The 27,916-nt window shown below is 40.8% G+C and overlaps 2 protein-coding genes across 10 annotated transcripts in view; one reads left to right on the top strand and one right to left on the bottom strand.

Annotated features, from left to right (window-relative positions):
• MIA3 (MIA SH3 domain ER export factor 3) overlaps positions 1–18,547 on the top strand; it is a 68,958-nt gene extending 50,411 nt beyond the window's left edge. For 2 of the 8 annotated variants that reach the window (XM_023730960.1, XM_023730961.1), the window contains 20 exons: positions 149–226; positions 316–426; positions 1,486–1,557; positions 1,743–1,847; positions 2,481–2,603; positions 2,701–2,812; positions 3,965–4,020; positions 4,111–4,201; positions 4,375–4,513; positions 10,247–10,348; positions 11,011–11,071; positions 11,172–11,207; positions 11,282–11,349; positions 11,475–11,575; positions 11,741–11,881; positions 12,579–12,647; positions 12,759–12,835; positions 12,966–13,037; positions 14,835–14,985; positions 16,611–18,547. In XM_023730960.1, coding sequence (XP_023586728.1) covers positions 149–226; positions 316–426; positions 1,486–1,557; positions 1,743–1,847; positions 2,481–2,603; positions 2,701–2,812; positions 3,965–4,020; positions 4,111–4,201; positions 4,375–4,513; positions 10,247–10,348; positions 11,011–11,071; positions 11,172–11,207; positions 11,282–11,349; positions 11,475–11,575; positions 11,741–11,881; positions 12,579–12,647; positions 12,759–12,835; positions 12,966–13,037; positions 14,835–14,985; positions 16,611–16,912 — 2,067 coding nt within the window. In that variant the 3' untranslated portion in view covers positions 16,913–18,547. Of the gene's footprint in view, positions 1–148; positions 227–315; positions 427–1,485; positions 1,558–1,742; positions 1,848–2,480; positions 2,604–2,700; positions 2,813–3,964; positions 4,021–4,110; positions 4,202–4,374; positions 4,514–10,246; positions 10,349–11,010; positions 11,072–11,171; positions 11,208–11,281; positions 11,350–11,474; positions 11,882–12,578; positions 12,836–12,965; positions 13,038–14,834; positions 14,986–16,610 lie in introns of all 8 variants that reach the window. The other 6 variants (XM_023730959.1, XM_012555429.2, XM_023730955.1 and 3 more) reach the window with 4 other exon arrangements.
• A 1,648-nt stretch (positions 18,548–20,195) lies between these two features.
• The window catches only part of AIDA (axin interactor, dorsalization associated), a 49,052-nt gene continuing 41,331 nt past the window's right edge, over positions 20,196–27,916 (bottom strand). For both annotated transcript variants that reach the window (XM_004375911.3, XM_023730962.1), the window contains exons 7-10: positions 26,805–26,927; positions 25,170–25,292; positions 21,470–21,587; positions 20,196–21,325 (exon numbers count right to left, since the gene is read on the bottom strand). In XM_004375911.3, coding sequence (XP_004375968.1) covers positions 21,229–21,325; positions 21,470–21,587; positions 25,170–25,292; positions 26,805–26,927 — 461 coding nt within the window. In that variant the 3' untranslated portion in view covers positions 20,196–21,228. The remainder of the gene's footprint in view (positions 21,326–21,469; positions 21,588–25,169; positions 25,293–26,804; positions 26,928–27,916) is intronic.

Raw genomic sequence — 27,916 nt, 5'->3', positions numbered from 1 at the left:
CATTATTTTCTGTGAACTATCTGAAGCAATCATCACATGTATAAAGCTTTCTTCTGTCCTGTAAGGGGTCACCCACTTGAAGATGAGTTTTGATAGCACCATACTTCATATCTCTGAATCCTGAGTGCTTTATTTTTTATTTGTATAGATCAAGGAATCAAAGAAACATGTTCAAGAAACCAAGAAACAAAATACGATTCTCTCTGATGAAGCAGTTAAATTTAAGGTAAAAATCTCTTTTTTGAGGATTACATTCTAAAAACAAAAGTAAACATAATGAGTAATTGTTAATAATCTCAATATCTTCACTTGTAGGATAAAATCAAGGAACTTGAAGAAAATAATGAAGTCCTGGATGATAAAGCTAAAAGTCTGCGTGTTATGTTAGAATCTGAGAGAGAACAGAACGTCAAGAATCAGGACTTGGTAAGAGTTTTGCTACGTGTCGCTGTAATTTGACTTTTGAACTGTTTCGCACATTGGGTGAGTTGAACTCTACGTTTTCGCATGCTGTTAACTAACATAATAGTGGGAATCAAGGAAGTTGAACCTACTTTTGTCCGTTTTTGCGGAATTGAAGGTACTAATACCACAACCTCTTATTTTTATGGGCCTAGAAAGTTTTTGTTTTCCTTAACCCTGGGAACTTTTCATGTTGCTTGGCTCTGCGCTCGGAAACACGGAGAGCAACTAAGAAGCTATAGCCCAGCTAAACAGTCCTAGCGTTTTGTTTCTTTTGCATAGTTCTTTTTTAAAATAAACTTTTTAAAGAATAATTATAATAATAATAAATAAATAAAATATAATAATAAAAATTTAAATAATAATTATGTAAGAGTTGCAAAGATAGTTCTGAGGGTTCCTGTATACTCCACACCCAGTTAAGCTTACTTACCTGGCCCAGGTAGTGTTTGCCAGGTGTCTCCACCGTAAAGTTACTCTGTTTTCCCCCTTTGAATACAAGCAGTCTTCAGGAGGAAGTTACTGTGCACAGCCTGCATTTAGAGAGTGAAGTTGCTACCTCCTTGAGGAGGCAATATCATCATAACTTATCTGGAGTTCTTCTGTATGGGATATTTGTCTATTCTTCCCCAAGCCCTACCATTTTTTAACTCAGACTAAAGAATTTTCAAAGCGACTTTGTGAATTTTTTTCTCTACCGTTAGGAAAAACCACAGATTTGAACTGTTTTCTTTGGAAGTTTTTCTATTTTCGTTGCTTTCACCTTTTTATCTGGTCAACTACCATGTTATGTTTTAACCAGGAAGGCTGTAGATGCCATGGAACAGTTATGCCTTCAGTTACTTCCCTCTTTCCTTCTCTCCTTACATTCTCGGCTTTTCTCTTAGGCTAAACCTGGGTCAGCTGAAACATAGGCGATGCCTCTGGGATGTGTTTCGTTAATGCTTTCTCGTTTTTATCAGACGTCCCAGTGTTTCTACTGAAATCCTAACAAATGTTTTATATTCTGTTTCTACATGGCAGATACTGGAAAATAAGAAATCTATAGAGAAGTTAAAGGATGTTATTTCAGTGAATGCCTCAGAATTTTCAGAGGTAAAGTGCCTACAATTTCTGAAGGATCTTAGTACTATTATATTTTAGTTTTGTTGAGGAGTAAACATTTATTGTGTGCTAGAATATTTTACAGAAGTGAAAATTACATGATGTCTTGTTGAGAAAGTAAAACTTTTTAGATTTTTCTTGGGAATTAATTTATTAATAGAAGTGTTTTGCATTAGGTTCAAATTGCCCTTAATGAAGCTAAACTTAGTGAAGAAAAGGTAAAGTCTGAATGCCATCGGGTTCAAGAAGAAAATGCTAAGCTTATGAAGAAGAAGGAGCAGGTAAAGAAAAGTTAATGCCATAGATTGTGTAAACTAGAGAACTGAATATTATCACCATTTGAATGTCTTTTCTCAGGTCCGTTTTTAAGGCAGTGAGATGTGAATGCAGGATTCACTTCTCGTACACGCAGAGTCTAACCTGCGAGCGCATGTTTGTCTGTTGTCCAGCTCTCCTGGATTTCCTGTCCTTTTGCACAGTTTCTCGTAGCCATCAGAGCGCTTCACCTTTGTCATGTCAAACACCAACCAATTACTAACTCAAGCAGCCTCACGTGGGTGCTGGATAGACTTTTTAGACCAAAGAGCAAGGGAAGATTATATAATCTGGAGTTCTCAGCTTAGAAGACCGTGAGATGGGCCCTTCTGTTCATGCTGGAAGTGAATTATTTGAATTGGCTGCAGAAGGGTGTTTTGAAGGATGCAATAAACTGAATCAACTTTCTTGAAAGCTCTCCTATTCTCACTGCAGCTCTGAGAGTTGGGACCACTCACCCCTCTCCCTTTAACCAAGTTGACATAGTGACAGGCCAAGGAAGGGCATGGCTCCCTATTCCCCTGTCTCATTCCCATGGCCCTGATGTCCCCAGTGCCAAAGCCCTGACCTTTGGTGATCTGTGTGTTTTAACTTTTCAGTTGCAGCAGGAAATCAAAGACTGGAGTAGATCACACGCTGAGCTCAGTGAGCAAATCAAGGTGTTTGAGAAGTCTCAGAAAGATTTGGAAACAGCTCTTACTCACAAAAATGATAATATTGATGTAAGCCCATTCTCATTTTAAATTTAAGCAGTTTTAAATTTATCTGCTTAATTAAAATGGAAAGGCTCTTTCTGATATCCTTTTGCTTCTTTTCTAGGCTTTGACTAATTGCATTACACAGTTGAATCGGTTAGACTGTGAATCTGAATCTGAGGATAAAAATAGAGGAGGAAGTGGGTCAGATGAATTAGCAAACGGGGAAATGGGAGGTAAGGTCAATCTCAAGGAAGTTGGATTCCTTTTTACCTTTCAGTCTTTAAGTCACTGATGCTACTTTTCGGTTGGCTAAATTCCCTTTTACATGTTAAGAGTTGTAGAGGCATATCCCTGGACACGCACACACACACGCACACACGCACACGCACACGCACACGCACACGCACACGCACACGCACACGCACACACACACACACACACACACACCTTTCTGCATTGGGTAAAGGTGGGTTGCTTGGGGTTAGCAATGAACATGCAAAGAACACTGACTTCTCTTTTCCATCCTGTTGAGAGTTAGATGTGTGTGCCAGAATGCAGCATTAGTTGCATCTTACATGTCTAAGTGGTGAACACTGTGGAGTTAGGGTACAGTAGAAGGAGAAACAAAAGAGCCCTGGTGGTGCAGTGGTGGCTGCTAACCAAGAGGTCGGCTATTCGAACCCACCAGCTGCTCCACAGGAGAAGGATGTGGCAGTCTGCTTCCATAAGGATTTACAGCCTTAGAAACACTGTGGGGCGGTTCTCCTCTATCCTATAGGGTCACTATGAGTCAGAATCGATTTGATGGCAACATGTTTGAGGAGGAAAAACTTGTTTCTCAACTTCATGGGGATGACATTTGATTTTAACGTTCATCAATTCTAGCTGATGACCAGTTAGAGTTTCGAGGTGGTAGAAGCCATAAACCGACTAGGCCCAGGAGAGTGGAAGCTGAAGGGGAGCAGTGTTCACTGAAGAAGAAATTGTTTCTGAACGCTGTTTCCCAAGTTGGCTATTGCCTGCATAGCGAGTGTTTTGAACCACACTTGGTAGCAGATTCAGGGGGGAGAACAGAGGAGTGCATCTTTCTGAACCAGCCACTTGCCAGGTGGAGGCAGGTCAGGGAGAGAAGAAGGAGCTTTAGATCATGTATCAATTCTTGTTTAAGAGCGACACGGATAATGTTTTTATTTTACACACTGGGAATTTACTTTTTGAATCCTTACATTGGCAATTCTCTCAAAAGTCAGTAAGCCTGCTCAGTTGTGTTGATTTTTTTTCTTTGAAAGTTTGAACATAATAATTGTTTAGTTTTTTGGACATCAAGAAAATCTAGAGTTAAAAAGCAAGGGAGGAGAAAGCAATTACAGCCTTTTGTTTTTTAGGTGACCGGAGTGAGAAGATGAAAAATCAGATTAAACAGATGATGGATGTCTCTCGGGTATAATCTTTTTTACAGAGTACCATAAGTGCTTGTGAGTTCTTACCATGACAGACTTTTAAGACTACTTCTCTCTTCTGCGATTTTTAGACAAAAACTGCCATATCAGTAGTTGAAGAGGATCTAAAACTTTTGCAGATTAAGCTGAGAGCCTCGATGTCCACTAAATGTAACCTGGAAGGTAGGTTGCTTCTTGAGAAGGAATTGCTACATGTTGGAAATGATTTTGCATTGGAATAGATAAAGAATGGCTTCCTGCTTTCATACTTCTCTCCCCTCTCAGCACCACCCCCACCACCAAGTTCTCAAGTCCATGTGCATACACGTGGAGCTCAAAGGTTTTACCCTTTACAGAGCAAATAAAGAAGTTAGAAGAGGACCGCAATTCACTACAGTTGACCAAAGCTGGACTGGAAGATGAATGCAAAACCCTGAAGCAGAAGGTGGAGATTCTGAATGAACTCTATCAGCAGAAAGAGATGGCTCTGCAAAAGTAAGATTTTCATTTTCTCACTGTTGGAAACAACGATATATGACTTAATTAACGTGTGCACTGTATAGAACACTCTTTTTTAAAAAGATGATTTACAATTTTTTTCCATTTATACTTAGTATAGGTTTGTCTTTTTTCCTTTCTACTTCATTTTCCATAACTTGTATTTTTCTTTCCATTCTAACTAGTTGTCAGAAATTTTTGCCTATAATTCATTTGACGGGGGAGTGGTCTACAGGTACTGACAGTTACTGCTACGGAAGTATTTCTTTTTTGAAGATCCATACCCTTTCTATAAGGAGCTCTGGTGGCACAACGGTTAAGTGCTTGGCTGCTAAACAAAAGGTTGGCAGTTCGAACTCACGCAGCCACTCTGTGGGAGCATTAAGATTACAGCCAAGAAAACCCTATGGAGCACAGTTCTCCTCTGTCACATGGTGTCGCTGAGTCAGAATTGACTTGACAGCACCAGTAACAGCAACCACCCTTTCTATGGCTCTGCTGTTTAGTTTACTTTCATTTCTTTGTGGTCAGTTACTTCACTCTGATTTGTCTTCCATTTGTTCTAGTGGCTCTCAATATGGCCGTTAAAAATCCTGAGTGATTTGTATAACGTGTTTTGGTAGAATAAAAACTTCTGAAGGAATCTTTAGTTTTTGAAAGTTTCCTAAATTTTGAAGTTAACATAGACTAAACATTACATAATACAGTCATTGCAAGAATGTTGAGAATTTTGAGTATAGAAATAATCTGTTTGGTGTGCTTATTTAGGGATTTTAGTAATCTTCTGAAATATATCTCAGATTTGGAGTTAGGTGCCTTTTGAAAGATACACCTTTGCAGTTCATTTTAAGTTTTTCCTCCACAATAATACCTGAATTCTCTGCAAGTAGGTTGCCTGTGGCAATTGCTGTTAGTGTTGGTTCTGATACTTTATTCTTTGGTGTATATGGCAGTTTGAGAAGGTCTCTCGCTAAAAGCAAATGCAGTTTAATCTTTCTTAAGTACTTAGGCTGCTACTGCCTGATGCCATTAAACACTGAAACTTCACCACTAACTTTTTTCTCTAATCCTCTAATTCCCAAGCAACCAGGTAAGTTTTTCCAGCTTTCGTTCAGGCCACTGAATGCATGGCCTGCTTGAGAGAAGCGTTTCTCATGGTTTTGCTTTGTTTGTAAAGTACAGTGTTCTGCTCCCAGTGGTAATCGGAATTACCTAAATGGCAGTCGCTCTTCACCGTGACACAGTGTAGCATTATTTCACTCACCTCCTCCAACATCTGCTCCGTCACCCTGGGTGGGTGTTGCCCGCTCTTCATCCCCACAGCCACTGTGTTAGTTCAGGCCCAACCTAACTGATCACCTCATCTCCAGTCTCCCTTTCTTAGGCCCCGCCTTCCAAACTCTGGTTAATTTTCTCTACACCTGCTCAAATGAACTTTCTAAAATAAAAGTCTGTCTATGTCGTTATGTGCTTAAAATCTATCACGAATGCTCTATTTTCTTTAGGATCAATTCCAGGCTCCTTAGCAGGCACACACAGGGCACGTCCCCTCAGCTGGTCCCAGGCTGCCTCTCCAGGTGCGTTGCCTACCCCACCCTCCGATGCTTCCAGAGCTACAGCCACATTCAACAGAGTTCCTTCCTGCCACGCTCAGCCTCTTTGTCTTTCTGTATGCTGTTTTCTCTGCAGTAAAAATGCCCTTTTCCATTATTTGCATCTGGCAGTCTTCTGCCCACTCAAACATCTATGCTCCTAAAAATCTATTCTGGAGTGAGTTGTGGTATAAATCAGTAGATAGCCATAGAGACTGGGTGAGTACTCTTTTTTTTTTAATGTAACTCCTTAGTATATATTTGGGTTGAAGTCTACATATTGGTATTTCTATTTGATAGCCTGTTCTGTGTTCATGTTTCTTTTCTTTCTGTCTTTTGAATTGTTTGGATATTTTTGGTTGTTCTGCTTTTCTCATTTAAGTTTGATAGTTACAAGTTGCTTTACTCTTTTTGTAATTTCTTCAATCTTGCATTTGTGATCACTTTCATTATGCTTGGAGGAAAGTATGCATTTTGTTCTTTAGAGACAGACTGGATCCATTTATCTTTGTATGAAAATGTCTTTCTTTTACCCCATTTTTAAAGGCTCTTTCTGCTGGCTGTAGAATTTTGGCATTTTAAAGATAACCAGTTGTCTTCTGGTTTTACAGTCTCTTTTACGGAATCCAGTGTCATTTTTATTTTCCCTTTTTTGAATGTCTCACCCCTACTCTTGCTGCCTTTATTATCTTTTTGGTTTTTCAGCAGTTTTATTGGGAGGTGCCTAGGTGTAGGCTTAGGGTCCCCCTCCTTCTCTCTCTTTACATTTATTCTGCTTGGGTCATCACCACCTCATGAATTTCTGAGTTAGTGTCTTCATATATTGATTCTCGCTTATTCTCTCTGCTCCTAAGATTCCAGTTAAACACGTTAGACCTTTTTTACTATTTCTCCTATGTCCCCAAATTCTTATCTGAGTCTGCTTCATTCTGGATGTTTTTTCTAACCTATCTTCCAGCGTACTAAAACTCTTATTAAATTGTCAAATCTGCTGGTAAAATCATTCATTGAGTCCTTAATTTCATTTACTATATGTTTCAGTCCTGGTGGTGCAGTGGTTAAGAGCTCGGCTGCTAACCAAAAGGTCAGCAGTTTAAAGCCACCAGCTGCTCCTTGGAAAGCCTGTGGGGCAGTTCTGCTCTGTCCTGTATGGTTGCTATGAGTCGGAATCGACTCGACAGCAGCAGGTTTGCTTTTTTGCTTCTTTGGTATATGTTTCAGTTACTGTGTGTTTCAGTTTTATAATTTCTAATCCTCTGCTGAAATTCATAATCGTGACCTTTTCTTCTTGAATATATAAGGCACGTTTATTTTAAAGTCCTGTGTGGATGTGGATCTTATGATATGGATCCCTTATGGGTCCATTTCTTTTGTCTTTTTTAGATTTTGATCACAAGTGTTCTGTCTGTCGAGTGCCTGGTCAGTTTTGACTAAGTGGTGAACATTGTGTGTGATAATTATAGAGAATATTTGAAACCTAGGATGATGCTATCTTTCTACAGAAAAGAGATGAATTTACTTGTAGCAGGTGGCCATCACTTTAATCCAGTGAGCAATTAAGGTCATCTAAAAATGGCTTAGTCCCTTTAAAGGACACTATCTTGCCTGTTTGGTACTCCAAGTATGCAATTCTTTCTAGTTCCAACCTTATAAAAATGGTGCCAACTGTAAAAATGGCGGCACAGAGGAATCTGACTTCCTCTAACTTCACAAGGGGGAAGGAGAATCACAATCAGCAGCCCAAGGCTGATTTCTCTGAGGTGGATGGAGGTCAAACATACCTCCATCCTCCAGCCTTTTTACCAGTTCTGATACCAGCTGTCCCTCTCTTGGCTCTCTCTACTTCTCTGCTGGGTTTGATAATTCGTTGCAGCGGCCACCCAGAACTCACAGACCATACTCACAGTTAGGGGGTTTATTAGGGAAGTAACAGGTTATAGTTCAGGATCAGGAACAGGATACAGTTCTTCAGTCAGGACCTTCTCTTCTCAGCTGTGCCCACAGGCAGGCCTCTCTCTGATCCTCAGCCTCTTGGCCCCTCAGCCTGGCCACCGCCCTGCTTGGGCAAGTGTTACAAAGCTCTTTAGCTACATCAGTAAGTGCCCAGGGCACCCTACTTCCACAGCAAGCCTCAGGCTGAAGGCACTCAGCTCTCTTGCTCTTTGGGCCAGGAAGCCCACCACACCTTCTCCGGCCAGTCTCCTGGTTCTGCTGCTGCCGGTTCTCTGCTGCGCTTGCCACCACTTTTCACCACTTGCACCACCTCTGGTATTACAGCCCTGTGTCTCCTAGGTCTAAGAGGTGCCCAGTGCAGGGACCCCAGGTCCAAAGGATGCACTCTGCGCCCATCTCTTCTGTGTTAGTGGTGGTCAAGTCCCCCCTTTCTGCCTTGGGGATGGCTCATTTTAAGCTTAGCGGGATGGCAAAATTAACCAACCCCCTCATTAGGGTTCTATACATCTTATTTACATGGTCCCACCCCCATAAGGGTGCCATGCACATTATTTGCATTATTAGCAAGTTGTCCAATCCCCTTGGTGGGCCACAAGCACCTCATTTGTATAGTCCACACAGTCATTTGGTGGGAGTTATAACACCATGGTGAGAAAGGCCATACAAAAGCAATCCATCGTACCATACAACCCAAAGCCTATGGCTTTTACTAGGCTTCCCTCTCGTTAGCAGACTTTGACTCCACCTGTTTTTTCTCTGAACCCATGAATCTGTTGAAAGCTCTGCTCAGCTTCTTAAGAGCTCTGCACTGTCTTCTGGAATCCCTGGATGAACCTTGGGGAAAAATGGCTCCAGATGCCAGGCCACCTGTAATTCTGGAATTCCTTTTTCTAGGATCTTGGCCTCATCTGTCTTCACTGCCTTGTTAGCTCCCTGATAACTTCAGGCACACTATTTATATTCTGTCCAACTGTTCTATTTGTTCTCCATGTTCTCAGACTAACTCATCCATTATTAGAAGCAAAATTCTCTCTGGTCTTTCTTCAGGACTATTTTCTTACATCCCCTCCTAAGCCAGAATCAAGGATTGTTCAGTTCTTATGTGCATTTTTTTATACATTAAACTATGAACTCCTTTATTGCAGGGATAGTACTTTACCCATATTTGTATTTTTAGCGTCTTAACAAGGTAACCAATATATTGTAGCTACTCAAATTATTCGTTGAAGTACTGAATGGGTGGCTATAAAAGAGTACATAAACATTTTCTCTTTGGTGTTATTAACTTTTTTTATTATAGCACTTCTGATTTTGCTCCCAATCAATAGAAAATCAAGTTTCAAGTTAAGTATGTTTTGAATCAAAACTTCAGAGCTATGGGCAAAGAAGTACAAGAGTAACCAGAAGATAACATTTTTGAACCATTAAATGCTATTACCTTTACAGCCTGCCTTATAGTAGAGTGACCTCTTGAGCTTGAAGGTTATCCAGTTAAAACCTGTTACTAGTAAGTAATCCCCTGATGATGGGATAATTCAGTTTGTTTTTCTATACGGTAGGCATTGCCAGTATGAAAAGTTGCCTCTTTCCTTAATCAAGATTTCATTGAAATAGATAGGAATTCCATATCCAAAGTGTGGAAATGTTCTATGGTTAATTGCACAGTTAAAAGACACGTTCTAGAAGGCTCTTTTTTTGGCTGACTATCTATCATGATACCGGTCTTGGGCTTAGAAACAGTCTTTCCATGATAGAAATAATAGAAGCAATTACAAGGTCTTTCCATGGTAGACCTAAGGAAATAATTATCCCCTCTGTCCTAATAGGCTTAGTTGCATTAGGTCGATCAGTTCTGGCTTTCCATATTGAAATAAAATGAGCGCTCATCATCTCAAGCACAAGTGACTTGCCCATGGACACAGTGTTTTTTTATATTTGTCTTACTAACTAGTGAGTAGAGAATTACGAGACTCTAGAACATGCAGGTGACTTGCCAGCAGGCCTGAGTTTGATTTTTATCCCTAGATGGTGAGTTTGAATTCCTTTCTGTGGCTTTGTTTGCATGCCCATGAATTTAGAGAGGGAGGGGAGGTGACATTTGAATAGAGGCACTCAGACTGTTGGGAGAAAAAACTACTTTCCCTTGACAACTGGTTTTATATTGTTCATTTCCTGCTCATCTTAGGAAGTTGAGTCAAGAAGAGTATGAGCGGCAAGAAAAAGAGCAGCGGCTGTCAGCTGCAGATGAAAAAGCAATTTTGGCTGCAGAGGAAGTAAAAACTTACAAGTGAGTTCAGCTTCTAAAGGGGATGTCAGTAGCTAGTGAAATTACTGTTGGCTTTTTTAAAAACTATTTATATATACACAAATGGTCAAAGGACATGAATACATCCAACTCACACAACAGAAGAAAAGACATTTCAAGTTAACAGATGAAAAAGCATTAACAAAGATTTCCTTACACCAATGCTGGCAAGACTGTCAGGGAACTTAGTTCATGCACACAGTTCTGGGTGGATTTTGTATATTGGTATAATTCTTTAGGAAAGCATTTCGTTGTAAGATGTATCAAAAACCGTAAAAATGATCGTGCCATCTGGCAGACCCAGTAGTCATAGCTCTGGGAAATTTTCTATGGATATAATTAAAAGAAGAAAAAAACTTCATGAGGGAAGGTTCATATTAGGATTCTTTAACAACAGACTGAAGACCAGTTAAGGAATTTATATTGTATCAACTCAGAATCTCCAGCCATTAAATAATAAATAAGGAAATTGTGTACTATTAGTTTTGATCATACTGTACTCTTTGTAGACCACGTACATGTTTTTACATGTATGAATGAAGTCTGTAAGGATACAGTTGTTAGAGTAAAGGGAACATGGGCAAAAATCATTTAAAATTTTACTCAGTTGTACTTTAACTGATAAAAGCAAGTGTCATTCTTAGGCGGAGAATTGAAGAAATGGAAGATGAATTACAGAAAACAGAGCGCTCATTTAAAAACCAGGTGAGGACCATCCTGCCCTGCAGCTGCGGAATTCTTGGATGATATTCAGACTCTTACAATGAATTCCTAAATGTATTTTTTGATGTGTGGTCTTTTTCAGATTGCTACTCATGAGAAGAAAGCTCATGATAACTGGGTGAGATTTTTTTTTTTCTTCTTTATTCTGCGTGTAGTCTACCACAACTGAATTTGGCTATTTTTCTTCAATAGCTCAAAGCTCGTGCTGCAGAAAGAGCTATAGCCGAAGAGAAAAGGGAAGCTGCCAACTTAAGACACAAGTATGCAACTGTAATACGTATTGTTTGCAGTGCATGTTAAGAGTTTGTAATGCTCTGCCCTTTGGTATCTAGCAAAGAAACCGATTCTCTGTTTCGTATTCAAGTCCATTCTTTCTGTTTTCAAGATTATTGGAAATAACCCAAAAGGTGGCGACGCTCCAGGAGGAACCTGTGATTGTAAAACCAATGCCGGGGAGACCTAACACCCAGCACCCTGCACGGACTGGTAGGGCACTGGGGAAGGGCAGCAGTCTAGTTTTGGTGCAGAATGTGCGTCAATTACTTTTTCTTCCTGTGGGTAATAATTATGATGTCCTAGAAGTAATCCCAAGCCTCACTATGGGGAAAAGGGCCATCTTAAACAGTGGTGACAAGATGGTTTCTTCCTCAGGTCCTCTAAGCCAGAATGGCTCGTTCGGCCCCTCCCCGGTGAGTGGTGGCGAGTGCTCCCCTCCTCCTCCGACAGCGGACCCGCCTCTGAGGCCCCGCTCTGCTACTCTCAGTCGCAGAGAAATGCCTAGAAATGAATTTGGTGAGAGTTCACATCCTTCCTTGCAGTAAACTGCTTCCAAAGCTGTTGTCCCTGGTATTTGAGAATCCTAATGCAAACAATATTTTAGGATTTGGGTCTGTCCAGAGTAGAGAAGAAAATCTCATAATTTGTCTTGGTGGATAGTCTACTGCAGGATCTGCTATAGAATAGAAAGCATGTGTTAATATTATTTTCCTGGAGGCTCCTTTGTTTTTTGTAAAAATTTTTTATTATTGTGAAGTATAAGCCTGTTTCTTTAAATTTCTAGGAGTTTTCTCCCCCTAATATCATAAAAGCCCTGAAACTTTATAGTTTATGCAGCATACATACTTCCATATGTCATTAATATTAAATGTTACGTCTGTAATCATATTTATTTGAAACTTGGTAAGATGCAGATGTCAGATTATATATAGACTGAAAAATAAAATCACCCTACAGAATTGACTCAAGCCCGTAGCTTGCCGTGCAGAGCTAGCGTTAGTAACGTGCAGTGGTGATTGCTGTTCTTTCAATCCAAGGCAGTTTTTATTTTAATTCTTTAAGTCTGTGCTTTAAATTGTAAATTATTTCCCCTCATGTATATTGGAAGATACATTTTTAACAATGCCTTATAGGTCGCACTGAACCCTAACCTCTCCACAGTTGCTTTATTTCTTCTGAAAAATATATGCAAGGGCTCTGTTTCTTTCCCAAGGGCCAGTGGCTGGGCCTCCACCTCGCCCTCGATGGCCATCTGAAGTATCTGGTAAACCCTCTGCCTGTGGTAAGGAGCCTGATTGTGTTGAGAGAGTCTTGAGTTGTGGAGGATTTTTATTCTCCCTCCCAGAGCCTGTGAGTGAGACAAAGTCTAAATCATTTCTCTGGCCTTCAACAGATGCAGGGGCTGGTGCGGGTCCCATGATGAACAGCAGCTCGGGAAGCTCTTCCCCGAAGGTGACGGACGAGGGCAAAGTACGTTCTGCAGTCATTTTGAATTGTAATTAGGTATCTCAGGGAACATTCCACTTTTTCTGCACCTCACCTTGCCTCATCTCTTGTGTGTCCTGTTATATCTGTACTATCTTATTTATTTTTTAAAAAGCAAACTGTTCCCCAAGAGCCCGAAGGCCCCTCGGTTCCCAGCACTCCATCACTGCCTGAGCATCCAGTAGCAGTTAAGTACTTAGAGGTTGAGGACTGAGCTGAGCTTCTTGGTGTATCTCTGGGGAGGAGATGAGGAGCATGACAGTAATCTTCATCGCTTTAAGTTGCATGGCAGCATTGCTCTTACCGTCCTCCATGGCGTGGGAGTGTTGCTGGGTTACCGAAATCTGATTGTTTGCTTGTTTTTTCCCTCCTCCTCCCTGTACTGTCAGGTGATTAACCTGCTTAGAACATCTGCTGTAATTAGAATAACTCAGCAGTGTGAAAAGTCATCACCCCAACTTTCTGTTGTGTGCCTCAGTGTTGAGTGCTCTTAGGCAAAGTAAATTGCCTAATAATTGCATAATTCATCATTCTTTTATCTTTGTTTGGAAGTATGCCGTTTCAGAATCCCTCCAATTGTGCTAGGCAAACCCTGTTTTGAATGATCAGAAATTGCCTGTCGAAGCAATTCCAGCAGTGGCTAGAATCCAATTATTCAGGATTTCCAATCCATTTTCCCATAGGAAATGGTTGTTAGTATCTCATAATATATAGTATTGCTAGTGAAATGGAGCCCTGGTGGCACAGTGGTTAAGTACTCGGCTGCTAACCCAGAGGTTAGTGGTTCGAACCCATCAGCCATTCTGTGAGAGGAAGATGTGGCAGTCTGCTTCTGTAAAGATTACAGCCTTGGAAACCCTATGGGGCAGTTCTGCTCTGTCCCACAGAGTCACTATGAGTCAGAATTGACTCAATGGCAGCGGGCTTGTTTTTTGTTTTTTTTTTAATTACTAGTGAATGAAGATAAATATCAGAGCTGTACTTAACTTGTATATATAACATTGTTTCTCTGGGTAAATCCTTTCCAAGTTCCAGTTCAGGACTCCAGGAACACACATCTCTGAGAGATCTTCTAATCCAAGGGTAACTTCCACAGAGAGTAGAAGACTCCTTTGTTAGAGGGGCAGAGAGCATGGGCTTGGAGCCAGACCTGGTACTGAATTTCAGCTCATCCTCAAACATGCTGTGTGGCCTTCAGCAAATGATCTAATTCCCCGTGCCCCGTTCCCTCATTTAAAATAAGACGGTTATGCTTAGAGGTTTAGAGATCTGAGAATTCGAGGTAATGTATGAAAGGCCTATTGAAGGTACTCTTGACTAGTAGCTGTTAGTACATGTTTAGAGAATGGATCTTTCATTCTCTGTATTCTCATATGGAAATAATGAGCTGTTGTGGTGACTGGAGGAGGGGTTGTCCTAGAAACAGATGAGTGTGTCGGTAAGAGTTTACCATAGTTGGACTCAGCTCTCGTAATATTCTTTGACCGTCCTCTTGCTTACCTTCCGTTTACAGACACAGGTGATAGATAATGTGAATGGTGAGACTGTGTACTCCTGTGGCATCTTTTTAACCTCGCTGAGCTGTCAGTGGAGGAACCCTGGTGGCGCAGTGCAGTGGTTAAGCACTTGGCTGCTAACTGAAAGGTTGGTGGTTCGAATCCACCAACCGCTCCACAGGAGAAAGATGTGGCAATCTGCTTCTGTAAAGATTTACAGCCTTGGAAACCGTGTAGGGCAGTTTTACTCCGTCCTCCAGGGTTGCTGAGTCGGAACTGACGGCGATGGGTTTGGTTCGGTTTAGGTTTAAGCTGTCAGTGGGCGAAGGGAGGGGCGGTGTTGTTGCCCTGATTCCGCTCTGCGTAAAACTGGTGACAGGTGCCCAGGGCCTGACAGCTGCTTCACCAGGTTTCACCTTTTATTGGTGGTGGTGCTTTGGCCTGTCACACTGAAGTATTTCAGAAGATTAATTGCATCTTCTCTGTAGGTTAATATGGCTGCAAAAGGGCCCCCTCCTTTCCCAGGAATGCCCCTCATGAGCTCCCCTGTGGGAGGCCCTCTCCCACCACCCATTCGGTACGGACCGCCGCCTCAACTCTGCAGGCCTTTTGGGCCTCGGCCACTCCCTCCGCCATTTGGTATGTTGATCTGGACAGTAGTCCAGTTGACTTGTAAAATATATTAATCTTTTCTGTTGCTTTCTAAAAAATATAAAGTTGTGATTGCAGCTTTGTAACTTTAAGTTTCATAGGACACTTAGGGTGCTGGATAATCTCCCTATACTGAGGTGGGCAGCAGGTAGCTCATAGCCAAGGAAAGGGGCTGTTCATAGGAAGCCAGAGATACCAACTCTGCAGATGTCTGTTAGACCATCTTTGGCTATATACCAGGCTCTGTAAAGGATAGAAAGGTGAACGAGACACATTCCGTAACTGCAAGGGCTTAATATGACCTCTACACAGAGCTATATATTATACAACGTAAAGCTTATAATCACCCATACTGGAAGCATAAGCAGGGGTCACAGAGTACGAAAGAGGGAAAAATCAAATGCTCACTCCCCACCTTGCGAATAAGTGGAGGGTGTGGGGGTATTAAAAAGAAGCTAGAATTTAGTAGTTACCTCATGAATGTGAATTTAATTAGATGGAGCTAGGAGGCCATTCCCAGCAGGGCAAGCAGCTTGATTTGTTGTTGCTGAGAATATACGCAGCAGAACATACACCAATTCTGCCATTGCCACATTTGTAATTTGGTAACATTAATTACATTCTTCAGCATGTACAACCATTTTCACCTTCCTTTTCTGAGTTGTTTCTCCCCCATTAATGTAAACTTACCATCCCCTAAGGTTCCTACCTAATCTTTTGAGTTGCTGTTGTCACTTTGACCCCATATAGATAGTTCTTAAAAGAGCTTAATGCTCAAGGCAGATATTTTTCACTAGTTAAGCTAAACTATGGTTTTAAGAAGACTTCAGGGATATTTTTGGTTTAAGGTTTAAAGATTTCAGGGCAATAGATTCAGGGTTTCATCTACCCTGCATGGCTTCAGGAAGTCTGGAGTCCCTGAGGATTTGAGCTTCTGTTCTGTATTTTCCCCCTTTTGATCAGGATTCTTCTACGGAATCTTTGATCAAAGTGTTCAGTAATGGTAGTCAGGCATCATCCAGTTCTTCGGGTCTCATGGCAGAGGAAGCAGTTGTTCATGGAGGCAGTTAGCCACACATTCCATATCCTCCTCCTATTCCTGACTCTCCTTCTTCCACTGTTGCTCCAGACGAAGAGAGACCAATTGTTGTGCCTTGGATGGTCGACAAGCAGCTTAATTTTGATGGCATATATTAGGTCCGTGCTGAGCTGCGGCATGAATTTTTAATTGGTCCAGTAGTAAACAATGGAATTTCCTTTATTAAAATTTCTTTGTTGCAGGGAAACCCTTATTTCATAATGTATTATCTTGGTATGTATATGATACTTCCAAGTACAAACCGAGTTCTAATGAGATAAAGATGGCACAGTTGCATAGTGGAAAAAACAGTCTGGAGCTAGGTAGGGCCGTGTTTAAATCTTGCCTCTGATGGTCTGTGGCTGGCTGGGCATAGGCATGTAACTTAAACTTGAGCCTCAGGTTTTGCCTCATCTATAAAGTGGGCATGCCACCAGCTGACTTCTAGGGTTGTGAGAAATGAATGTAGTAACAGGCCTAGAATCGTCAATTTAGATGATGTTCGTACTTATTTACATGACATACTTTTTTCCAGGTCCTGGTTTGCATCCACCACTAGGCTTAAGAGAATATGCACCAGGCATTCCACCTGGAAAGCGGGACCTGCCTCTTGATCCTCGAGAATTTATACCAGGACCCACACCTTTTAGACCTTTAGGCCCAAGAGAGTACTTTATTCCTGGTACCCGATTACCACCCCCACCCCATGGCCCCCAGGATTATCCACCTTCGCCTGCTGCAAGAGACTTACTGCCTTCAGGCTCTAGACATGAGCCGCCATCTGCCCCTCAGAGCGGCAGCCAGGACTCTTCACAGGCTTTAAAACAGAGCCCGTGACTGACCTCCGACACCTAACCTGAGAGAAAGAGTGGACTGTGCGCTTCTGTTACAGTAAAGAATGTCATTGGCTTCAAAATCCAAAAGTTAATTTTAAAATGTTTGTTTTTAAAACTAAGCTGCCTTGGCAGGGTGCGTTTTTGAGCCACACAATTCAAGAATATAATCCCACCCCAATGAAGACCACCTTTTAAGCTAGCACCTCCTTACAACTTTGAAATGTGCAATAAAGAATACCTGTGTTGTAGTTAATGTAGACTATGTAATTGTAAATGATTTAGAATGTCATGAAAAATACAAACATTTCCTGTGGAAATGCTTTAAGAACACGTATTTCCATTTATTATCCTGTTTTTCGTGTACACCAGTTGATGAAAGAGCAACGGTGTTGATAAGCTTGATTTTTTTTATAAATACCTGGTCACAAAGACTGTTATGCAAAAAATGTTTATTATAAGATCACTAAACTTTATCTCTGCCCCTTGTTAAAGTTCTTTGTAGTAATAGTTCCTAAAAAATTGTTTATTAATATTGCCCAAGTGTCTGCTGATTCATTCGACTGTTTTCTCATGAGCCGTGTGCCATTTTGGAAACATGGAAACTCAGGCTCTCAGAACTGAAGAAAGACGGTGACTTTGCAGCACGCTGTCACTCATGGTTAAGGAGGTCCAACCTCAGTCACCTGTGCACTCCACGGACGATGTCTTCTTCCTTTTATTTCAAAGAAGCCAGCAGCCCCACCTGTATAGCATACGTGTGCTTTCTTAGGACCCTGATGGTGGTTTCTGAGTGAGTTCACATTACTAGCAAGAGCTGTTCAACCTGATGTTCTGTTCCTTTTACCATTCTTGTATTAAGGTTGCATAATAGAAAAATGAAAATGATGTATCGTGACTATAAAAATGATGAAATTTCTTTTTAAAAATGTATGGAGTCTATTATCTCTCCCAGACGGTGCCACTGATTTTGAAGGAATACAGCAGAAAAGATCAGAAGAGTGTAATGTTGCGAGGAAACAGTGACTCAGGACCGTGAGGCTTGTAACTTGCCTTAGGTCAGCAACCATGGCCTGAACTCAATTTTTAGTTGTTGTTGATCAAAACTGCTCCAGGTTAACATGTGAATGTTTGTGTTTATATTTAAAAATCAGTAAATCTAACCATCGGAGATTGTATCATAATTAAAGTCTTTTTATACTCATTACTATGCTATGTTTTTAAGACAGTGTTCCTAAGAACTAAAAGTTTTCAAACATTTTAAATTACCGTAAACTTTATATAGCACATTTTAATAAGTTTACGATTTAAATTATAAAAGGCTGATAATCTCGTTTACTGCTAGACCGTGTTCCCCCATTCTCCGAAGTTCTACAAGGCAATGAGACTAGGACGTAGAGCATGGCTTGTGACTGTCATGGTGTTTAATCCACTGAGAATACATTTTAAAAAGGAGCAGAAGCTTCAATGTGAAACAAAATTTTCTCCTTATTCTAAACTAAAGATGTGACTTTCCTAGAAAGCTTAGGCCCTTTGAAAGAAGACAACTGTTTCAGAGTTCACAAGGAATAAATACATAAGGAGTTCGTAAGGAAAAGAATTCAGTCTACACGTCCTCCCACTTAGTATCAAGACTAAAGAAAATTAGATCTAAGAGGAAAACTCCATAGTTCACAGCACTGGCCATTTTTAACCATGTAAAGTAAGATTAAGTCGCAAGCAATGTTTGCGAATGTGTCAGTCTCTTCAGGATGCACAAAACAATGCTTAAGTTAATATAATAATTTCTAGTTTTAAGTAGTATTTTTAATATAGATTATACCAGCTAGGAAGATAGTTAAATAGAAAAAATAAATCTTTTTTATTCAAAACTCTTTTCCCTCTACTGCCTTTTTGGGTGTTTATTCTGTATCTCATCACATTTAAGATTCAGTAAAAATGTCCAGAAATTCCCATGTAGTTTATCTGAGCAGTTCTGAACCAGTCCACAGTCGCCTCTTGCATAGCCATCTGACTGCATCACTTGTACAGCAAAGCGCAAAGGAAGCTGCCACGTACAGATGGTGTGTGGAGCATCCCTCCTCAGTTAAACACCAGACTGGTCCATCTCAAGAGCTGCATCTATTTCAGAAGCCTTCTCCTGCTAACTGTGTCTCTGGGCTTAGTTGCTAAAACCACCTCATTTATGAAGCAGCAGTGTTTCAGCCTGAAAGCATTTCTGCTATAGTTGTGGTTATTGTTCAGTGGCCAACTTTTTGCACTGGAAAGTAAATTTAAATAATTTGTGGGAAGAGGAGGATTCTGTGTCAACTGCTTTAAGACAATCCCTCATTTTGTCACTTCATTCCAGTCTGAATTAAAGCTAAGCTAATCACACGATGCTCAATTTAAGCTGCTTTAATACTGATGAAAGGCATTGGTAGTTCATATAAACCATACTTATGTGAAGGATAGCAGATGCTTGTCCATGTAACTTATCATTTTGCTGTGCATGTCTTATGGTTTATGAGAAAAGAAAAGGAACAGTGTATCAGTCTTGCTACATTTTAATAGTAGGTTTTTTAAGGGATTATTTCTTAGGTCTCGTCAGCAACATCCAACAGAAGGTACTGAGTACTCCACAGGGTACAGAGTGCTGCCGCGCACCTGAGAAAATTTACACGTCAGGGAGGAAGTGGGTTCTTGCCCCTTGAGGAGCTTACAGTCTGGGGATCTGACGACTCGTAGTCTAAGACTTGAGCGAACAAGGAGGTGATTTATTAAGGCAAGTTCTTCATCCCCTAGAGCTACTGTGGATTGAATCATTTTAGAATTTGAATTAATCCAGTCAAACGGACAAATAAGACTAAATTTGGCTGAGAAGTCTTTCAGGCTCATAGAGTTTTATTAGCATCTATCTGGTGAAGAGAACTAACCTAAGAGACAGCTGAGAGTAAAGACGACCTCTCTGGAAGTGCAAGGGCTGAAACAACTTACTGTGGTTACTTAATTTAAAAAGCAAACATACTGAATGGTACGACTAGGATTACACTACTTTAAAATAGGCCAAGTACTGACACGCATTCCCCTCATGCTAGCATTGTTCATTTAAAATAGTGAATATTAAAATAGGTGGGTTCTACATCTAACCCACAGAAAGACCACCACAAATCTTAGAGTTCTGTGTATCAAATATCCACCTTACGTGTACTATGAAAGTTTCATTTATGCCCCATTAAGTCAAAAGAATGTAAATAGTCAAATTATAATAAGCTAATGACCTGCATATTTTCATATGGATGAATGTCAGTATATCTAAATAGAAAATAAATGGCAGGCCTATCTACCTATATATTAAAAAAGAAAAAAAAAAAAAGAGTATCTTTCCAGATTTGCATACTCATCACTGTAAGAAGAGATATGCAGGTTTTTAAGGTTTCACAATCAGTTGTCAGAAAAACAGCAGTGATTCCTGCAATATCTCATAGCATCTGACTCAATTATTCTTAGATTGTATGATTCAGAAGACACTACAGACAACCTGGCGGCTACCTCATGGTAGCTGAATACTCACAGAAATGTGTAATTATGAGGAGATGATTCCTACGTGAAGCCTTGAATCATTATCAGGAAGAATAACAATGTGATGGAGAACAGCTAATCAACACGACTAAAACTATGCTCACTTTTCAAAAAAACAACCCGGTCACCTGGAAAATCGCTGCTGCAGTTTGGGGCACACTCCCCACGGGATCCTGATCTGGCCAAGGCACACTACTACGAAGGAGGGAAACTAGCGTCAGGATGACCTGAAGCCACCTCTGACGAGCAGCCAATCCATTTCCTCCTTCGACAGCAAAAGTGGTCCAATGAGTTCCTCTCGAAGCAGTTTCATACTATCCTACCCACAGCAACCCAGAGTCTGACGGTAACTCGGAAACCTAAAGAGCGTGTTGGCACAGAAGTGAACAGATGTGTAAACTCTAGCACATTCTTATTGCTGTATTAAGTCTGAAGATGAGCATGTCCTACCCGTAAGTGCTGTTCCAGGAAGCAGGGTAGGAATAGTGGTAAATTAGAAAATAGACTATTAATTGCACAATTAATAGAGAAGTAAGAACATTTTCCAAATCTACAATATCCAAAGGAGCCTTACACGTCAGTGATGTGCTGGACTTGAAATTCTGCGGCACAGCGGTGCAATGAACGGACTCACTCTGGCCTGCTGGCATGGGCACGGCTCGCTTCCGGCCTGTGGAAGGGTGAATACGCTACACAGAGCTATGGTGGTTTCTACTGAGTGGTAAAATTCACAGAAGTTCCAGGCTACTCATGTCAGGATCATTCCTTGTGCAAAGTTTGATGTAGATGAAGATAAAGTGGTTTCTTGGTCAATAGCTGCAATTTCTTTCTTTTAAAGTCAGTGGGTTTCTTGTATCTGTAACCACAACAGAAAGACCATTGCTTAAAATACTTTGATGACTGATCTGTTCCAAAATCACCCACTAGATAAGGGGAACTAAGAGGAAAGCCATACTAGTCACCATTTAATTAATACTAATTCTTTATGTGTATCACTTACAGTTCTATTACAATTGGCCCAGGTTTAATTTCATCCATCTCCATGAAAGCAAAACACTTGGTGCTGGTAAACCTTTTTTTAGGCTTGTAGTGTTTAAATTCAAAGAAGATAGCTGCACCTTAGGAATTTAAAAGGCAAAACGAAACACATAAGCCACAGACAGTACCTTTCTAGCATGTTAATTTTCTTTGCTAACCAGAGGCATATGAACAAGCAACAACTGGCATAATTTTACAAAGTAACTTGTGTCAAATATAGTCTCTCTGATAACATGACGATAACTTAACTGTGGTGGTTAGCCAAAAACTGTATCATCCAATTCTACAAAGTACAGCAACACTTTCCTTGAGCTAGGCTGACTCAAGAATGTATATACATTTTATACATAAGTAGAAGCATAAAATACCAAAGAATATAAAATATTAACTACCACAAAAAGAATCTAGAAGATACTTCGTTAGTATTAACATTACCCATGAAACACATTAGGTATAAGAGGCATTTAAAGGTGTTCCCGTAAAAAATTCACAGGCGCCCTGGTGGCGCTTGGCTGCTAACCAAAAGGTTGGTGGTTCGAACCCATCAGCCGATCCACGGGAGAAAGATGTGGCAGTTTACTTCTGTAAAGATTTATAGCTTTGGAAACCCTATGGGGCAGTTCTGCTGTGTCCTATATGGTCGCTATGAGTCATAATTCACTCGACGGCAATGGATTTGGTGTTTTTTTTTTTTAATTCAAACTTGAGTCATTTCTCCTCCCCTAAATAAAAACTAAAAAATTCAATCTTTTGTGTTTTGGAATTCAAACAATAATAATCATCTGCTGCTCTCCTTTTTAAATGTTACCTGTTTCCTAATAAATTTTTCAGTGTTCAGAGCACTGTCTCTCCCTGAAGCCCCCATCCCCGGAATTGCATAGGTATAAAGACAGCACTAAGGGAGGCCTAGTGGCGTAACGGTTAAGCACTCAGCTGCTGACTGGAATGGTGGTCTGAACCCACCCAGAGGCTTCAAGGAAGAAAGACCTGGCCATCTGCTCCTGTAAAAATTTGTTACTGTGTGCTGGAAGAGTCAATTCTGACTCATTCTAGAAAGAGAAAACCCTATGGGGCAATTCTCCTCTGTCACATGGGGTTGCTGTGAAGTTGAAATCCACTTGACAGCAGCCAACAACAACAACATGGAAGACAGACGTCTAAGAGCAAGCCTATACCCCATCCCCACAGTGATGAAGTGTTAATGCAAAATTTAGACAGTTTTATCTTCCAAAGTCCAGGCGATAACACTTAAAACAGAGAAACAAGTTGCCTCATGAATGTAGCGAAACACAATTTCCAAAGAAGCCACAGGGACTAGGCAAAGGAAGTTGGGCTCCACTCTAAGCGGTTACCTATTAACGCTGCCTCAGCCAGAGCGGAGCTGTATCTTGGCTGTTAAACACGTCAACACACATCTAACACTTACACTGATGCCAAAGCTCACAAGCAACTAGAAGGTTAAGTGTCTGGAAATGTGCGCACAGCCTTAGCACTTGGGTCCAAGTGGAGTGCCTCGTCGGTCAAGAGGGAAAAGAGAAGCTCAGGAAACAACGGGATGGGGGCGAGAGAGAGACGGGCGTGTTTAACCATCTACTCCCAACACACGAGAAAGCATGACAATTGTTAGGCTACTAGTGGCCTCCCTTCCCTAGCTGTATGACCCTCCCGCAGCCACAAAGGGGCAGCTTCTCTTCGCCCTCCCACAGCACTCACACAGGCGCAGTCTTAGAGATTTTTAAGATGGCAGATCGCATTTCTTAGTCTCTTCAGCTAGGGGAACCATCTGCTCCTCCTCCTCCTGACTGTCGCTGTGGACCGAATAAGTGTGAAAATAAAGTCACACTGGAAAGCAATGCTAAGGTCCAAACATGTTACCATCATTTTGAGGAAGTGAAAAAAAATTTTTTTTATGACTCATCGGCACTATCAGTAAATAATATCTTTCCTGCATCTTTGGTATGTATGGTTTGTATTTTATGCTACATATAAGAACAAAATATGAAGTGAGAACAGCCTAGGAAGATTTACTGAAATGCTTGTAAATGGAGAAAGTATGTGCATTAGCATTGACAGCAGTTAAAACCACAGTTAACTATAAATAATAAATTCAAAGCTGGAAAGAATGCATAAAGTCAAGTTCTGAATATAGTTCTGCTTTTAGCATACTGTGAATCAAAGTCATCAAGAACACAGCGTAATAAAATAGAAACGTTAGCCCATGAAACGCCCCCCTCCCTGCCACATCAGAAACATTTCTCAAAGCAATAGAGTTAAAGAAACAAAAAATGATTTTCCTACTGTTTTTATTCAGAAGGCATGCTTCATACCGCAAGTCCTTCAACAGTATTTATTAAGCACCGAAAAAAAACCCATTGCCATCAAGTCTGACTCATAGTGAGCCTACAGGAGAGGGCAGAACCGCCCCAGAGGGTTTCCAAGGAGCAGCCGCTAGACCCGAACTGCCGACCTTTCAGTTAGCAGCCAAGCTCTTAGCGACTGAGCCACCAGGGCCCCATTAAGCATCTACTCTCTACAAATTCTTCTAACACAGAGATTCTCAAACTTTGGCGTGTATCAGAACCAGCTGGCGGGCTCGTTAAAACAGACTGCTGAGCCCAGCGTTTCCAATGAGCAGGCGAGGTGGGGCGGGGCATTTGCATATAACAAGCTTCCAGGTGATGCTAATGATGCTGCTCTGGCCCGAGACCCACCATTCTACGGGAAGCCTGAAATCTAAATCTTTGAATGGTGGGAGGGCGGCGGCACCAGATCTGAGAAGTCAACTATCAAATATTTCAGAGGCTGAAGCAATCGTTTCGAAAGGCACTTGGACAAGCTTCCTGCCGTGCTTGAAATTTTCAGAAAGTGCACCTGAACCTCAGGTGATAAAGGGGTCCTGAAGTCCGCCTTTCAGAACACGGACATTCCCACTTGGCATAAAGGCAAGGGGGAGCATTTCATCCTAAGAACTGTTTAACTTGCAAATGTAATGTCACCTTTTTAAAAACGTGCTTTTGTCCTTTGCCATCCTCCTGCCAACTAACTGGTTAGCGGCCGTAAGTTATGGTATCTTTCTATGCAAGGAATCCTGCTGGAGAAAAAGCTGGCTCTTTCAACTATTAGACTTGATTATTAGGGAGCCTTAGGGAGCGCCTGCTCCATCTGACTCTTTAGTGTAAGCACATGTTCATTCTATTTGGTTGTGGAAGGCATTACATTTTACTATCCTAGAAATGTTTTATTATGTAAAGGTGCCTTTATTATGATGTTGTTGATTTCAGTTGCAGTCAATTCTGACTAATGACGACCCCATGTGTCCAGAGTAGAACTGACCAATAGGATTTTCAAGGCTGTGACCTTTCGGAAGCAGATCGCCAGGTCTGTCTTCTGAGGCACCTCTGGATGGGTCTGAATTGCCAACCTTTTGGTTAGTAGTACAGTGCTTATCTGTTTGTGCCCCTGGGGACTCCTGTCATTTATTATAAAACTAGATAAATTCATCACTCCTACAGAGAAATTAATTTATATCTCCTTCAACTCAATAAAACACTGTGGGACATTTACTTCTGCCAGCTCCCCGCTGTGCTTGGTCCACGGGGCACACAAACATGGAAGAGATGAGGACTCTGCCCATAGGAAGCTACATGTTTAAGATGACAAACCTTTGGTTAATTTTTCAACATGCTTCTGCAGCTCAATGTCCACATTAAAATGAACATATGTGTCTTCTTTTCTTGAAGCCACAGGAGTATCCTGCACAGGAGTTAAGTCTATGCCATTCAGATCTAGAGAGGAAAACAGAAGTTTCTGTTTAGGAGCATTTAAATACACATACCCAAAATTTTTTAAAAATGCAAAAAAACTGCAAAGGGTTGTTTCTTTAAGAGGCTTGGAGAAAGCTGAGTGGAGATTTTCAGGCTAGTGGAGACTCCTATTTGGTATGAGCAGGCACCTGAAGAGCTTCTAGTTTCCAGGGAGGTATGTGGAGGGAGCTGCGTTTGGAGGCAGTGCGAGGGCTCATGGAGCCGAGAAGGAATCTTGCCATGATCTGGGAGGAAAAAAAGCTTGGAGAAGACAAAACTTGATCCTTACAGTACGAGGTGAAAGGGATTTTTTGAAGACCTTAGGGAGTAGGACAAGGAGCCCTGGTGGTGCAGTAGTTAAGCACTCAGCTGCAAACCAAAAGGTCGGTGGTTCAAACCCACCAGCTGCTCTGTGGGAGAAAGATGAGGCAGTCTACTTCCATAAAGATTACAGCCTTGGAAACCCTATGGGGCAGTTCTACTTTGTCCTACAGAGTCGCTATGAGTTGGAATCGACTCAGTGGCAATGAGTTAGACTAATTCTTTTTTCTTTTAATTGACGCATGGGTTGTCTTTGATACTAATGAACCCATGTGTCTGAATTTATTTCTATGATTGATAAAAGCTCTTTCCATTTGATTTCAGCCCATATCTGTTTCTTTGATTTGCCTCAACCGGGAGATTAAAGTAAACCACTTGGACTAATTGTGCGGTTATTTCTGGAAAAGAGTACGACGATGTCATCTTCACTCACTCAACTACTTTCAAAAGACTGTTAAGTGCCTCACGAATCAAGTGCTGCATTAAATGCTCGGTAACAAGAATTCAACCACTATAGTTTTCTTCTCAAGTAAAAGACTAAAAAAGTTGTTTTCAAGGAATAATTAGATTGGACAGGAGAAAATATAAATCCTAAAATTAATCATGTTGAATAACCATGGTAATACAGTTAAGGATAAGAAATACTTATTCACGCTTTTAACGTCCCACAGGGTTACACTCAGGGCATGGAGGTTTGTGACGTGCCCTAATCTCCTGCCTCCACCGATGAGTCCTTGAAGGCCTGGCTCCCATCACCTCTGCAGAACTCCCCTATGCGTGAAACGCTCTAGGACAGGAAGGAGGGCTGAAAGGAGCAGGGCTGGGAAAACAGGACACTGAGTTTGCATAGAAAACCACACATCCTGGGAAGGTGAGAGACGTTTTTCACCTGGCTTTCTGGAGGACATAGCTTCTGCTGTTAAAGACAGTGTGGATGTCTAGTGAGCAAAAGCAAAAGGGAGTGTAAGTTATAAATAAGAAAACTTCTTCACAAATCTCTCTGAAGTGCTCAGGGAAGGAGCGGTGACCTCTTCCCAGGTATTTTGCCTCACTGTACAGTGAACTAAAATGTGCTGTTACAGGGAAGACCAAAAAAAATTTTTAAAGTGTCCCAAATGAGAAGCAACGTTATAAAATGCACCAGAGGAAGCAAATGGGGACATAGTTATTTACCCTTTACGCTAACTGTGATGTAGGGGTCGATGCACTGCCCAGCATCTTTGAGACCAATTTTCTCAATCCTGATTGTGAGTAACGTCATTCCTGGTTCTGATGGCAACCGTGGTAATAAAGTACCTGGCAACAGAGAAACAGCAATAAGATTTAGCCCCCCCAATAATTCCAAAGTAAATACTTCAACACAGAGAAGACACAGCCTTGCTTTCAACTGACTTCATGAGTAGCCAGGCGTTATTTTGGTCTCCAAGCCTCCCAAACATTTGACATTACCTTTTCAGACAAATGTTTCATTATACATGAGATAAATCTCCTCTTCAAAACCTTATATTCAACACCAAAGCAGAAATTACCAATTGAAGCTCATTAAAAATAAGCTCACTCCAGGAAACCCAGTTATAGGCTGCCACATAATTAACAATGCATTTAATATACAACAATCTTAATATGAAGTGGTAGAACAAAGACAGGAAAAGCTTTTAAACATTTGTTATATTACCCTAAAGTCTGAGAAATTTAACACCAGAATCTATCAACAAATCCTTCAGTTACTATTGATGGAAAAAATAATTTATAATAATTATGTATTTAATTAAATAATTTTGCAATCTAACTTCCCAATCTTTCCCTCGTCCTGTTCTCCTGGATATTATCGTATTTTCACAAATAACAAGCCCACACATTTAACACGCACAGGAAAATAACATGCGAGGGTGTTGTGCAGTTGGCAAAAAAATATAACGCGTGTTATCTGCATGAAAATACAGCAGTGCTACTGAGACTGCTACGTAAAACCACAAGCGCAAGTATGTTTGAAATCTTTATCCATACATTAATCTTTTTAAAACTAAAAAACCACCTAGAATCATAAGAACATTCCTCCACTGAGGGAAAGACAAGAAGGAAGAAATCAACTGCACAGTTTGTTCATTTTTTTCCCAAATCATCTATGGAGACAGATACAAGCAAACAGTTGATTTATTCCATTTTAGTTCAGTAAGCATATGGTACCTCAAACTATAGAACTTAACATTTACAAGGGACTATGGTTGACATTCTTCAAAATTCTATTCAGCAACGTGTTATCCTACTTTTTTTTTTTTTTTTTT

Source organism: Trichechus manatus, unplaced genomic scaffold (genome assembly GCF_000243295.1).
Source record: "Trichechus manatus latirostris isolate Lorelei unplaced genomic scaffold, TriManLat1.0 scaffold00039, whole genome shotgun sequence".
Classification (NCBI taxonomy): Eukaryota; Metazoa; Chordata; class Mammalia; order Sirenia; family Trichechidae; genus Trichechus; species Trichechus manatus.
Note: the sequence above shows the minus strand (reverse complement) of the source record. Positions and strands in the feature narration are given on the sequence as shown.